This window comes from Garra rufa, chromosome 3, assembly GCF_049309525.1.
Source record: "Garra rufa chromosome 3, GarRuf1.0, whole genome shotgun sequence".
Lineage (NCBI taxonomy): Eukaryota > Metazoa > Chordata > Actinopteri > Cypriniformes > Cyprinidae > Garra > Garra rufa.
In genome coordinates, this window is record NC_133363.1 from 62,909,408 (window position 1) to 62,923,456 (window position 14,049).

The 14,049-nt window shown below is 41.8% G+C and overlaps 1 protein-coding gene across 1 annotated transcript; it reads right to left on the reverse strand.

The window, feature by feature from the left end:
• Window positions 1-228: 228 nt before the first annotated feature.
• LOC141330834 (C-type mannose receptor 2-like) lies at window positions 229-14,049 on the reverse strand. The gene is made up of 4 exons (XM_073835597.1): window positions 14,013-14,049; window positions 13,567-13,920; window positions 743-1,078; window positions 229-587 (listed from the first exon to the last, which is right to left on the reverse strand). The coding sequence occupies exons 1-4, from the start codon at window positions 14,047-14,049 to the stop codon at window positions 229-231; spliced, it is 1,086 nt and encodes a 361-aa protein (XP_073691698.1).

Genomic DNA, 14,049 nt, shown 5'->3' on the forward strand with positions numbered 1-14,049 from the left:
GATCAACAACCCCTAGTGGTAAACCACTACATTTTCTAAACTGCTACGACATAATAAAGCATAGTTTACTGAAATCACATGACTTGGCAGTTTGATAGTCTCTCTGAATCACTGGTTAGAAACAAAAGATTTACAAAAGCTTCAATGCTTTACAAAACAGTGTTTCAAAAACAACCGTCACTATCTTCAAATATAAATTACTTGAAAGGTCTGTGTGTCTTTTCACTCTTAATATCGGCAGATGAAGTTGAGTTTGTCAGTTTCAGGACGGCTGATCCAGCACTGAGCTTCTCCAGACTGAACTGCTCCAGATCTCACTGCATGTTCACAGTCCTCCTCTGATGTGCCGTTCCCTGGAGCCCAGTTCTGATAGCACACGGTCTCTCCACTCACCCAGTACCAGATGCCCAAAATACGTGAGTAACGTAAACCCAACCACACCGCCACAGTAGACGCCTGTTTAACCAAGTTCATCACACGACGCTGAATCTCTTCTGAATGAACCGAGACCAGATCCACATGATTCTGTCTGCAGTATCTCAGAGCTTCAGACCACGTCAGATTCTCTTTGATCAGAAACAGTTTTTCTGGAAATGAAACAAACCACAAGAAACTAGAGAGAGCAAAAACAACATGCAGAGCAAACACTGTAGATGAATTTGTCATGTCAGACATGTAGCGTGAACTTTAGAAGATCTGGAGGTGATGATGGATTGTGTGTGTTTTGTGAAGATCTACTCACCTTCATGACACACAAAATAAAAATGGTTGAAACAGGGGAAGTCTGCCCATTGTCCCTGAGTGTTCTGATTGACAGCTGCACAGTTTTCAACACCTCCAACATTAGGTTCACCAGTGTTCCAGTATCTGAATGAGGAGTTACTCTGATCTGACCACTGCCATGAGTCTCTGACTCTGAACAGACCGATCCAGACATCAGCTATTTGATTATCATTCCTGATTTTCTCAACCTGTTGATTCTCATTCTGGTTTCTCACACTGACCAGATCAGTGTGATGCTGTTTGCAGTAACTCTGAGCGTCTCTCCAATTCATCGTCTGATTGACAAAGACAAGTCCTGTGTTCGCTTTAAGAAAAACAAATGGAAAGTAATTTATTACTTTATCAATTTGTTCATCATCCTTATGCTGCTTTAAGGTTTGGATTGAACAGGAGCAGCAGTGGAAACATCACAAAAACATCATTCAAAGACTTGAGCTGATTCTACAGCTGACAATATATTAAACATGCATGATGATTATTCAAATGGCAAGCTAACCGGCGAATGGTTAAGTTTCACTGCCATTCTTGTTGTTTCTGTATTTGTACTGCGGTACTGAAGGCTGAAAATATCAAGCTGTATTGCCCAACTCTAGATAATATATAGATAGTATATTAGAATCAGATTTTAACACTATATCTCTCTTTTTAACACTATGCAATATTCTCTGGCTATATGTTCATGATGACAGTCAGGTTTTATCAAAAACGGTGTACTGTAAAAAAGATGCTTTCCTAAAATACTTCAAGACTAAATTTATATTTTATATTAAAAATGTTATCAAATGTATTAATAAGTACCTATAAGTATTAATAAGACTAAAACAAGTTAATCAAGGGGACAAAAGAATTTGAACTCATGTGACAGTTTTGTTCATAAATGTCATGTTGGGGCAAGTTTTCAAGGCCAAAATCAGTTTGTTCATAGAGAAACCTAAAAGACTTAAAACTGAAAGTGTGACAGTACATCTCTGTTCTGCCTATGACCACATTAAAAAGTAAGAGTGTACCGTATGTGGGTAACACTTTACAATAAGGGTACATGAATAATCATGTACTAATGCCTAAATTAATACTTAATTCATCACCTACTAATGATTATTCAAGGAATTAACTAATTATGAACTAACAAAGGGCTATCCTTAACTACAACTGGAGTCATATGGATTCATGGATGAATAACGGCAGCCTTAACTACATGTTAGTACATGTTTGATAGTTAATGCATTAATTAACATTTATGGGTAAACTAAATTTTTAGGAAATAATGAGAAATACTCTGACTTTGAAATTAATTTAAGTAATTTAAAACTATCATAATTTAGGCATTTGACATCTTCAGCTTTGTCTTAAGCATTATTGGGTGTCAAAGGATTAGTTAATCCTCTTCATCAAGTGTAGAAAATACTAAATACACTAATGACTGATCTTTTCTGTTTTCTGTTCTTCTCTTTCCCTTTAAACTCACCTATTGATTTATACACAGAATAATAAAATATAAAAACACAAAACCCACAAAGAACATTTGTAGAACAATTCCTAAAGAAATGCTCAAACTAGAAAGAGTTCACTCTCCATCCAGACAGAGCCGTGAAGATCCTGCACCTCCGCTCTCTGACTTCTTGAAACTCCACACGGCATCTTGGCACAGCATAACCAGGCTGATACTCACTGTGTTAGTACATGTGTATTTGATAGGAAGTATATCATAAATCATGAGCTGAGTTTAGTGAGTAAGAGTGAATTCATTATGATTGGGCCCTCTCAAGTAAAGTCTTGTCAAAATCAACCTTAACAAGCCATTAGTTAATGTTAGTGCATGGGTAGTTAACAGTGAATTCATTATGATTGGGCCCTCTCAAGTAAAGTCTTGTCAAAATCAACCTTAACAAGCCATTAGTTAATGTTAGTGCATGGGTAGTCAATAGTGAATTCATTATGATTGGGCCCTCTCAAGTAAAGTCATGTCAAAATGAACCTTAACTAGCCATTAGTTAATGTTAGTGCATGGGTAGTCAAGAGTGAATTCATTATGATTGGGACCTCTCAAGTAAAGTCATGTCAAAATGAACCTTAACTAGCCATTAGTTAATGTTAGTGCATGGGTAGTCAAGAGTGAATTCATTATGATTGGGACCTCTCAAGTAAAGTCATGTCAAAATGAACCTTAACTAGCCATTAGTTAATGTTAGTGCATGGGTAGTCAAGAGTGAATTCATTATGATTGGGCCCTCTCAAGTAAAGTCATGTCAAAATGAACCTTAACTAGCCATTAGTTAATGTTAGTGCATGGGTAGTCAAGAGTGAATTCATTATGATTGGGCCCTCTCAAGTAAAGTCATGTCAAAATCAACCTTAACTAGCCATTAGTTAATGTTAGTGCATGGGTAGTCAAGAGTGAATTAATTATGATTGGGCCCTCTCAAGTAAAGTCATGTCAAAATCAACCTTAACTAGCCATTAGTTAATGTTAGTGCATGGGTAGTCAAGAGTGAATTCATTATGATTGGGCCCTCTCAAGTAAAGTCATGTCAAAATGAACCTTAACTAGCCATTAGTTAATGTTAGTGCATGGGTAGTCAAGAGTGAATTCATTATGATTGGGCCCTCTCAAGTAAAGTCATGTCAAAATCAACCTTAACTAGCCATTAGTTAATGTTAGTGCATGGGTAGTCAAGAGTGAATTAATTATGATTGGGCCCTCTCAAGTAAAGTCATGTCAAAATCAACCTTAACTAGCCATTAGTTAATGTTAGTGCATGGGTAGTCAAGAGTGAATTAATTATGATTGGGCCCTCTCAAGTAAAGTCTTGTCAAAATCAACCTTAACAAGCCATTAGTTAATGTTAGTGCATGGGTAGTCAAGAGTGAATTCATTATGATTGGGCCCTCTCAAGTAAAGTCATGTCAAAATGAACCTTAACTAGCCATTAGTTAATGTTAGTGCATGGGTAGTCAAGAGTGAATTCATTATGATTGGGACCTCTCAAGTAAAGTCATGTCAAAATGAACCTTAACTAGCCATTAGTTAATGTTAGTGCATGGGTAGTTAACAGTGAATTAATTATGATTGGGCCCTCTCAAGTAAAGTCATGTCAAAATCAACCTTAACTAGCCATTAGTTAATGTTAGTGCATGGGTAGTCAAGAGTGAATTAATTATGATTGGGCCCTCTCAAGTAAAGTCTTGTCAAAATCAACCTTAACAAGCCATTAGTTAATGTTAGTGCATGGGTAGTCAAGAGTGAATTCATTATGATTGGGCCCTCTCAAGTAAAGTCATGTCAAAATGAACCTTAACTAGCCATTAGTTAATGTTAGTGCATGGGTAGTCAAGAGTGAATTCATTATGATTGGGACCTCTCAAGTAAAGTCATGTCAAAATGAACCTTAACTAGCCATTAGTTAATGTTAGTGCATGGGTAGTCAAGAGTGAATTCATTATGATTGGGCCCTCTCAAGTAAAGTCATGTCAAAATGAACCTTAACTAGCCATTAGTTAATGTTAGTGCATGGGTAGTCAAGAGTGAATTCATTATGATTGGGCCCTCTCAAGTAAAGTCATGTCAAAATGAACCTTAACTAGCCATTAGTTAATGTTAGTGCATGGGTAGTCAAGAGTGAATTCATTATGATTGGGACCTCTCAAGTAAAGTCATGTCAAAATGAACCTTAACTAGCCATTAGTTAATGTTAGTGCATGGGTAGTCAAGAGTGAATTCATTATGATTGGGACCTCTCAAGTAAAGTCATGTCAAAATGAACCTTAACTAGCCATTAGTTAATGTTAGTGCATGGGTAGTCAAGAGTGAATTCATTATGATTGGGCCCTCTCAAGTAAAGTCATGTCAAAATCAACCTTAACTAGCCATTAGTTAATGTTAGTGCATGGGTAGTAAATAATAGTTAGTAATGAAGTGACACATTAACAAATCACCAAATTACATACCAAATTCAAATTTTATTTGTCACATACACAGTCATACACAGTATCATATAAAGTGAAATGCTTATACGACTGCTAATAACCTATACATTTTATAAGGAAGTTCCAGTATAGAATGAGAAATAAGATAATTAAACAAATTAGAATATAATAGGATTAACTTTAGTTGTAAAAAGAAATTTGCATCATGTACAACTGTACAATAAAAAATAACCATAAAATATTAGAAATAGGAATAGAATATAATAAATATTTTTTAAAAAATGGAACGTGCAGTTATGGGCAAGACAATGTGCAGATGAATAAATATTAAACATTAAACATGCTGTAAGAGTGTCCTCCTTGTTCACTTACACCACCAGTACAACTAACAATTTACATAATTTCACATAAATGGACTCGAAAGAAAGTCCAAACATAATGTTACCTCCAAAGACACACAGAAGGTCAAATAGTTTATGTTCAGAAGCTCAAAACCATGCTGTTATTTAATGTGCCTAACTTTCCACACAAAAAAATGCAGATGTAGATGCAAACATAACTTTGATTTGTTTTACAAAAGCAGACGACATTAATTAAATTAAAATGGCATTACCGAAACAAACCACCGAGCGAGTGCCTAGAGTGCGCCACTAATGAGTGTCCCTCCAGAAACAACCTTACATACTGTAGTTCCGTTTATTTGAAATGGTTAAATTAATGATAATTGAAAGTATTAGCTAATGGTCTATTTTTTTTACATTTGGTTTAACATATCTGTCTAATTAATGGCACTAATACTTTCAACGAACAATAATTTAATATTTTAAAGTAAAGGGGACTACAGTATGTAAGGTTTGTTTCAAGTGGGACACTAATTAGTGGCGTACTCTAGGCACTCGCTCAGCGCTTAAGGTTTGTTGTTTCGGTAATGTCGATTTTTTTTATCTGCTTTTGTAAACCGGATTAAAGTCATGTTTGCATCTGCGTTTTTGTATTATTTATTTATACACGGTAATTGAACGTTTTTGAGTTTCTGGAAGCTAAATATTTAACATTCTGTGTGTCTTTAGAAGTAACATTATGTTTGGATGCTTTCTTTTGAGTCCATATATGTGAAATTATGTCAATGAAAAATAAAGTAACTAAAAAAAATCACTGTTTGTTGTACTGGTGGTATAAATGAACAGGGACACTCTTACAGCATGTTTAATGTTATGTAATTTGATGATTTATTAATGTGTCATTGTGTCACTTCATCATTAATAACTTATTATTAACTACCCATGCACTAACATTAACTAATGGCTAGTTAAGGTTGATTTTGACATGACTTTACTTGAGAGGGCCCAATCATAATGAATTCACTCTTAACTACCCATGCACTAACATTAACTAATGGCTAGTTAAGGTTGATTTTGACATTGTCACGGTACACAGATCAGCTGTGTTCTCAGGTCTCGTGGTCTGTGTTTTGTTGTGTTGTACGTCATGCTCACTCATCAGCTGCCAATCAGTCCCGCACCAGGTGCCGCTCATCATCACACTCTATTTATACTCACCGCTGTCTCTCTCCCATTGTCAGATGATTGTTCCCCGGACCTTTGCTGTGTGTGTCTCTGTGAGTTCGTGTTGGAGTCTGCGTTGGATGTCGTTCGTGTCTTCGTGTTCATCACTGTTGGATTATTCACCACGCATCCCAGGACTCACCCGCTCAGGACTTCACAACTCATCACGTCACGGCCATCTAGCCCCTGCCTCGCCCATCCGAGAGATCGCACTCACCAGCTGTTTGTATCACTTACGTCTGTTCAATAAATCACCATTTCCTGCATTTGCTTCCTCATCCTTTCTCGCACGTCACAGAATCATCTGACCACATGGAAGCAGCAGGATCACCTCAACCCACCACGGCGGATTTCATGCAGGCTTGTATCTCTCGGATGGACAGCCAGGAACAGACTATGGGTCAGGCGATCCGTAGTCTCGCGGGGCAGGTGTCCGAGCTCGCTCAGCGGATTCAACACATGCAACTTCCCGCTGCGCCACCCACACCGCCCACGCCATCTGTTCCCCCACCACCATCCAGCGCTACTACGTCATCCGAGCCCCGCCTTCCCACCCCAGAACTCTACAACGGTGAGCCGAACTTCTGCCGAGCTTTCCTCACTAGATGTTCCATGCACTTTGCTCTGCAACCCCGTACTTTCGCTAGTGAGGAAAGCAAGGTAGCGTTCGTGCTCACCCTGTTGTCGGGGAGGGCGGCACTGTGGGGAACGGCGGTGTGGGAGAATCAAGATCCCTGTGTTGCCTCGTTCGTTACACTCTCCGCTGAGATGAAGAGGGTGTTTGACCGCGCGGTCGCGGGGAGAGAGGCCGCGCGAGTCTTGGCGGATCTCCGACAGGGGGAGAGATCCGTCGCTGATTATTCCATCGAGTTCCGCACCCTGGCGGCGGAGTGTAACTGGAACGAGGAGGCGCAGTGGGATATGTTCCTGCATGGGCTGGCTGATCGCGTCCATCGTGAGATTTACGCCATGGACCTGCCCACCAGCCTTAACGGCCTTATTGACTTGGCTTTGCGGGTGGATTCTCGTCTCTCCCGAGCCGAGCGGCGGTGCTTACCCGCTCGGTTCCCCCCTGGGGAGGGACCACCTGCTCGAGCCAGCAGCAGTGACGCGGTCAGCCCTACCTACGATCACGAGCCTATGCAGGTGGGTCGAGCTCGGCTTTCTCGGGAGGAGAAGGAGAGGCGGAAGTCCCAGGGCCTTTGCTTATACTGCGGAGCCGCGGGACATTATGCTTACAACTGCCCGGTAAAAGGCCCAGCCCGGCAGTAAAACTGAGGCTACTGTCGGGTGGGATTTCCGCTGCGAAGACCTCATCCAGTGCTACCTCCACGCTCCTTCCGATTAGGCTCAGATGGTCAAACCAGGATCATCACTGCACTGCACTGTTGGACTCCGGGGCTGAAGGTAACTTTTTGGATTCTAGTTTTGCTCATCAGTTTCATGTTTCCCTTCTCCCCCTCACCAACAACATTGCCGTCCACGCACTCAATGGCCAGATTCTTCCTAACATCACACACATCACGGAACCCGTCACTCTCACTGTGTCTGGCAATCACAGTGAGAGCATCTCATTTTACATCCTGGACTCTCCCAATGCACCTGTTGTTTTAGGACATCCCTGGCTTATCAGACACAACCCTCGGATCGATTGGCAGCTGAAGTCGGTGACTGAGTGGAGCAATAAGTGTTACGAGTCTTGTCTTGTGTCTGCCTGTCCGTCTGTTTCTAGTTCTGTGTTTCAGGAGAAGACAGTGGATCTGAGTAACGTGCCCGCGGAGTACCACGACCTGAAGGAAGTGTTCAGTAAGTCGCGGGCTGCTTCTCTTCCTCCTCACCGTCCCTATGACTGTGCGATAGAGTTACTGACAGGTACGTCTCCGCCGAAAGGCAAACTTTATTCACTCTCAGTTCCCGAGAGAGAGGCTATGGAGAAATATATTTCTGATTCTCTAGCAGCGGGGTTCATTCGACCCTCCTCTTCTCCAGCGGGGGCGGGGTTCTTTTTTGTGGGGAAGAAGGACGGATCTCTGCGACCTTGTATTGATTACCGGGGTTTGAATAATATTACGGTAAAGAATACATATCCTTTGCCGCTAATATCTTCAGCCTTCGAGAGGTTGCAGGGAGCGTCCGTCTTCACGAAATTGGATTTAAGAAATGCTTATCATTTGGTCCGCATCAGGAGGGGAGATGAATGGAAGACTGCCTTTAATACCCCCAGGGGGCACTTTGAATACTTGGTCATGCCCTTCGGCTTGTCCAACTCCCCAGGGGTCTTTCAGGCACTCGTCAACGACGTGCTGCGAGACATGGTCGACCAGTTCATATATGTCTACCTGGACGACATATTGATTTTTTCTTCTTCTCTCCAGGAACATGTGCAGCACGTCCGGCGAGTGCTCCAAAGGCTGCTAGAGAATGGGCTTTTTGTCAAGGCGGAGAAATGCGAATTTCACGCACAGTCTGTTCCTTTCTTAGGGTACATCGTGTCGTCTGAGGGTATGCGTATGGATCCCGAGAAGGTTAAGGCTGTGGTAGATTGGCCAAGCCCAGATTCCCGTAAGGCCCTACTGAGGTTTCTGGGGTTCGCCAATTTTTACCGGCGTTTTATTCGCAACTACAGCCAACTAGCCGCACCTCTGACTGCCTTGACCTCTCCCCGAACGTCGTTCAGGTGGTCAGACGCAGCTGAGACTGCGTTTACCAAACTCAAGAGCCGCTTTGTTTCAGCTCCCATTCTGATTACCCCTGATCCATCACGACAGTTTGTGGTAGAGGTCGACGCATCGGAGGTGGGGGTAGGTGCGGTGCTCTCACAGCGCTCACCGACAGACGACAAGATGCATCCCTGCGCGTTTTTTTCACACCGCATGTCGACAGCCGAGACTAATTATGATATTGGTAACAGAGAGTTGTTGGCTGTCAAGTTAGCATTGGAAGAATGGCGTCACTGGTTAGAAGGGTCGGGGGTACCATTCATTGTTTGGACTGATCACAAGAACCTAGAATACATTCAAAATGCTAAAAGATTGAACTCTAGGCAGGCTCGGTGGGCACTTTTTTTCGGACGTTTTGACTTTACTATTTCGTACCGCCCGGGATCTAAAAACATCAAGCCCGATTCATTATCTCGTATTTTTGACCATTCCGATCGCCCGTCCACTCCCGAGAGTATTTTTCCTGAGACACTTATTGTCTCCACTCTCAGTTGGGAGGTCGAATCGAAGGTTAAAACAGCCTTACATGGGGTAACGCCTCCGGTCGCTTGCCCACCTAACCGTTTGTTTGTGCCAGAGAATCTTAGGTCCGAGGTTATCCAGTGGGGTCATTGTTCCAATGTGGCGTGTCATCCAGGGGTCAATCGCACCATACACTTGGTCAAGCAACGATTTTGGTGGCCACTTATGGCTCGTGACGTTCGCAGTTTTGTTTTGGCTTGCTCAGTTTGTGCCATTGGTAAGACATCTAACAGACCTCCAGATGGGCTCCTTCAACCGCTGCCGATCCCTTCGAGACCCTGGTCCCACATCGCTCTAGATTTTGTCACCGCCCTCCCACCCTCCCAGGGTCACACGGTAGTTTTGACCGTGGTGGACCGGTTCTCGAAGGCGGTCCATTTTGTTCCCTTGCCCAAATTACCCTCAGCCAAGGAGACAGCGGTGGCAGTTGTAGACCACGTCTTTCGGTTACATGGCCTCCCGACGGACGTGGTCTCCGACAGAGGACCCCAGTTTGTATCCAAATTTTGGAAAGAGTTTTGTAAACTTCTGGGGGCCACTGTTAGTCTCTCTTCGGGGTTCCATCCTCAAAGCAATGGACAAACTGAGAGAGCCAACCAAGATTTAGAGAGAACGTTACGATGTATGGTCACTAGAAATCCTTCCTCCTGGAGTCAGCAACTGTCTATGGTGGAGTACGCCCACAATTCGTTACCGGTATCAGCCACGGGCCTATCTCCGTTTGAAGGTAGTTTAGGGTACCAGCCACCTAATTTTCCCAGTCTGGAATCCGAAGTCGCGGTCCCCTCTGCTCACGCCTTCGTCCAGAGGTGTCATCGCACCTGGAATAGAGCCCGTGAGACTCTACTCCAGGTGAGAGATCGCACCAAGGCCAAAGCCGATCGCCACCGGTCTAGGCCTCCCGTATACGTCGTTGGTTCTAAAGTGTGGCTTTCTACCAAGAACATTCCTCTCCGATCCGTGTCTAATAAACTTGCTCCCAAATTTATTGGCCCGTTTCCTGTCACCAAAATCATTAGTCCGGTGGCAGTCCGCCTCAAACTCCCTCCAGTGTACAGGAGAATTCACCCCGTCTTTCATGTATCCAAAATTAAACCCGTGTTTTTCGCACGTATTAACCCGCCAACTCCGGTTCCCCCACCGCCGCGTCTCGTAGACGGGGAGACCACCTATTCGGTTAATCGTATTCTGGACTCTAGACGGAGGGGACGCGGATTTCAGTACTTGGTGGACTGGGAAGGTTACGGTCCGGAGGAGAGAAGTTGGGTTCCTGCCAGGGACATCCTGGATCACTCCCTCATCGATGATTACAATCGACAGGTAAAGGAGTCTGGGAACGTCAGGCGACGTTCCTAGGGGAGGGGGTACTGTCACGGTACACAGATCAGCTGTGTTCTCAGGTCTCGTGGTCTGTGTTTTGTTGTGTTGTACGTCATGCTCACTCATCAGCTGCCAATCAGTCCCGCACCAGGTGCCGCTCATCATCACACTCTATTTATACTCACCGCTGTCTCTCTCCCATTGTCAGATGATTGTTCCCCGGACCTTTGCTGTGTGTGTCTCTGTGAGTTCGTGTTGGAGTCTGCGTTGGATGTCGTTCGTGTCTTCGTGTTCATCACTGTTGGATTATTCACCACGCATCCCAGGACTCACCCGCTCAGGACTTCACAACTCATCACGTCACGGCCATCTAGCCCCTGCCTCGCCCATCCGAGAGATCGCACTCACCAGCTGTTTGTATCACTTACGTCTGTTCAATAAATCACCATTTCCTGCATTTGCTTCCTCATCCTTTCTCGCACGTCACAGACATGACTTTACTTGAGAGGGCCCAATCATAATTAATTCACTGTTAACTACCCATGCACTAACATTAACTAATGGCTTGTTAAGGTTGATTTTGACATGACTTTACTTGAGAGGGCCCAATCATAATTAATTCACTGTTAACTACCCATGCACTAACATTAACTAATGGCTTGTTAAGGTTGATTTTGACATGACTTTACTTGAGAGGGCCCAATTATAATGAATTCACTCTTAACTACCCATGCACTAACATTAACTAATGGCTAGTTAAGGTTCATTTTGACATGACTTTACTTGAGAGGGCCCAATCATAATTAATTCACTGTTAACTACCCATGCACTAACATTAACTAATGGCTAGTTAAGGTTCATTTTGACATTACTTTACTTGAGAGGGCCCAATCATAATTAATTCACTGTTAACTACCCATGCACTAACATTAACTAATGGCTAGTTAAGGTTGATTTTGACATGACTTTACTTGAGAGGGCCCAATTATAATGAATTCACTCTTAACTACCCATGCACTAACATTAACTAATGGCTTGTTAAGGTTGATTTTGACATGACTTTACTTGAGAGGGCCCAATCATAATTAATTCACTGTTAACTACCCATGCACTAACATTAACTAATGGCTAGTTAAGGTTGATTTTGACATGACTTTACTTGAGAGGGCCCAATTATAATGAATTCACTCTTAACTACCCATGCACTAACATTAACTAATGGCTAGTTAAGGTTGATTTTGACATGACTTTACTTGAGAGGGCCCAATCATAATGAATTCACTCTTAACTACCCATGCACTAACATTAACTAATGGCTAGTTAAGGTTCATTTTGACATTACTTTACTTGAGAGGGCCCAATCATAATGAATTCACTCTTGACTACCCATGCACTAACATTAACTAATGGCTTGTTAAGGTTGATTTTGACAAGACTTTACTTGAGAGGGCCCAATCATAATTAATTCACTCTTGACTACCCATGCACTAACATTAATTAATGGCTAGTTAAGGTTGATTTTGACATGACTTTACTTGAGAGGGCCCAATCATAATGAATTCACTCTTAACTACCCATGCACTAACATTAACTAATGGCTAGTTAAGGTTGATTTTGACATGACTTTACTTGAGAGGGCCCAATCATAATGAATTCACTCTTAACTACCCATGCACTAACATTAACTAATGGCTAGTTAAGCTTGATTTTGACATGACTTTACTTGAGAGGGCCCAATCATAATGAATTCACTCTTAACTACCCATGCACTAACATTAACTAATGGCTTGTTAAGGTTGATTTTGACAAGACTTTACTTGAGAGGGCCAAATCATAATGAATTCACTCTTAACTACCCATGCACTAACATTAACTAATGGCTTGTTAAGGTTGATTTTGACAAGACTTTACTTGAGAGGGCCCAATCATAATGAATTCACTCTTACTTACTAAACTCAGCTCATGATTTATGATATACTTCCTATCAAATACACATGTACTAACACAGTGAGTATCAGCCTGGTTATGCTGTGCCAAGATGCCGTGTGGATTTTCAAGAAGTCAGAGAGCGGAGGTGCAGGATCTTCACGGCTCTGTCTGGATGGAGAGTGAACTCTTTCTAGTTTGAGCATTTCTTTAGGAATTGTTCTACAAATGTTCTTTGTGGGTTTTGTGTTTTTATATTTTATTATTCTGTGTATAAATCAATAGGTGAGTTTAAAGGGAAAGAGAAGAACATAAAACAGACAAGATCAGGCATTAGTGTATTTAGTATTTTCTACACTTGATGAAGAGGATTAACTAATCCTTTGACACCCAATAATGTTTAAGACAAAGCTGAAGATGTCAAATGCTCAAATTATGATAGTATTAAATAACTTAAATTAATTTCAAAGTCAGAGTATTTCTCATTATTTCCTAAAAATTTAGTTTACCCATAAATGTTAATTAATGCATTAACTATCAAACATGTACTAACATGTAGTTAAGGCTGCCGTTATTCATCCATGAATCCATATGACTCCAGTTGTAGTTAAGGATAGCCCTTTGTTAGTTCATAATTAGTTAATTCCTTGAAAAATCATTAGTAGGTGATGAATTAAGTATTAATTTAGGCATTAGTACATGATTATTCATGTACCCTTATTGTAAAGTGTTACCCAGTATGGGTTAAAGATTTGGTTCATCTTTTATAAATGCATGTTTGTTGTCATTTAGGTAGCTACACTTACTATTGTTAGATGAATTGCAGATGAAAGTCAGGTCTTTATCACATGGCCAGTCATGCCATTGTCCATTTCTAATAAAAGCACACTCATCTTTGCCATCAGGCTGTGCAAATCCCCAGTTCAGATAGAGCGCAGGTTCACCTGAAGACCACTGCCATTTTCTCTGTAACCCAATCCAGACATACTCAAAACCTCCATGAATCAAACTCTTCTTCAGTTCGTTCATGTCATTCATGTCATCAACGGTGGCCAGATCTGTGTATTTCTCTCTGCAGTATCTCTGAGCTTCAATCCAGGTCTTCCTCTCAGTTATATGGTAATACTGACGCTGAACACATTCAGATACGGAGCAGAGAGCTGTGAAAGAGAGGCTTTGCTTTAATGCTTTTCATAACAGGATCTAATCTAATGAAACTAGAGGTCATAAATAAAACCATAAACAAACTCACCAATTAGAAGAAGAATGAAATATAGTTTTTGGTCCAT

What these genes read in the sequence shown, in the direction of transcription:
- LOC141330834 (XM_073835597.1), bottom strand. Translation starts at nt 14,049, where the DNA reads ATGGACCAAAAACTATATTTCATTCTTCTTCTAATTG. An exon ending in CTGCAATTCATCTAACAATA is followed by an intron (nt 1,079 to 13,566) that starts GTAAGTGTAGCT and finishes AAGCGAACACAG; the next exon opens with GACTTGTCTTTGTCAATCAG. An exon ending in TTATTTTGTGTGTCATGAAG is followed by an intron (nt 588 to 742) that starts GTGAGTAGATCT and finishes TTTCATTTCCAG; the next exon opens with AAAAACTGTTTCTGATCAAA.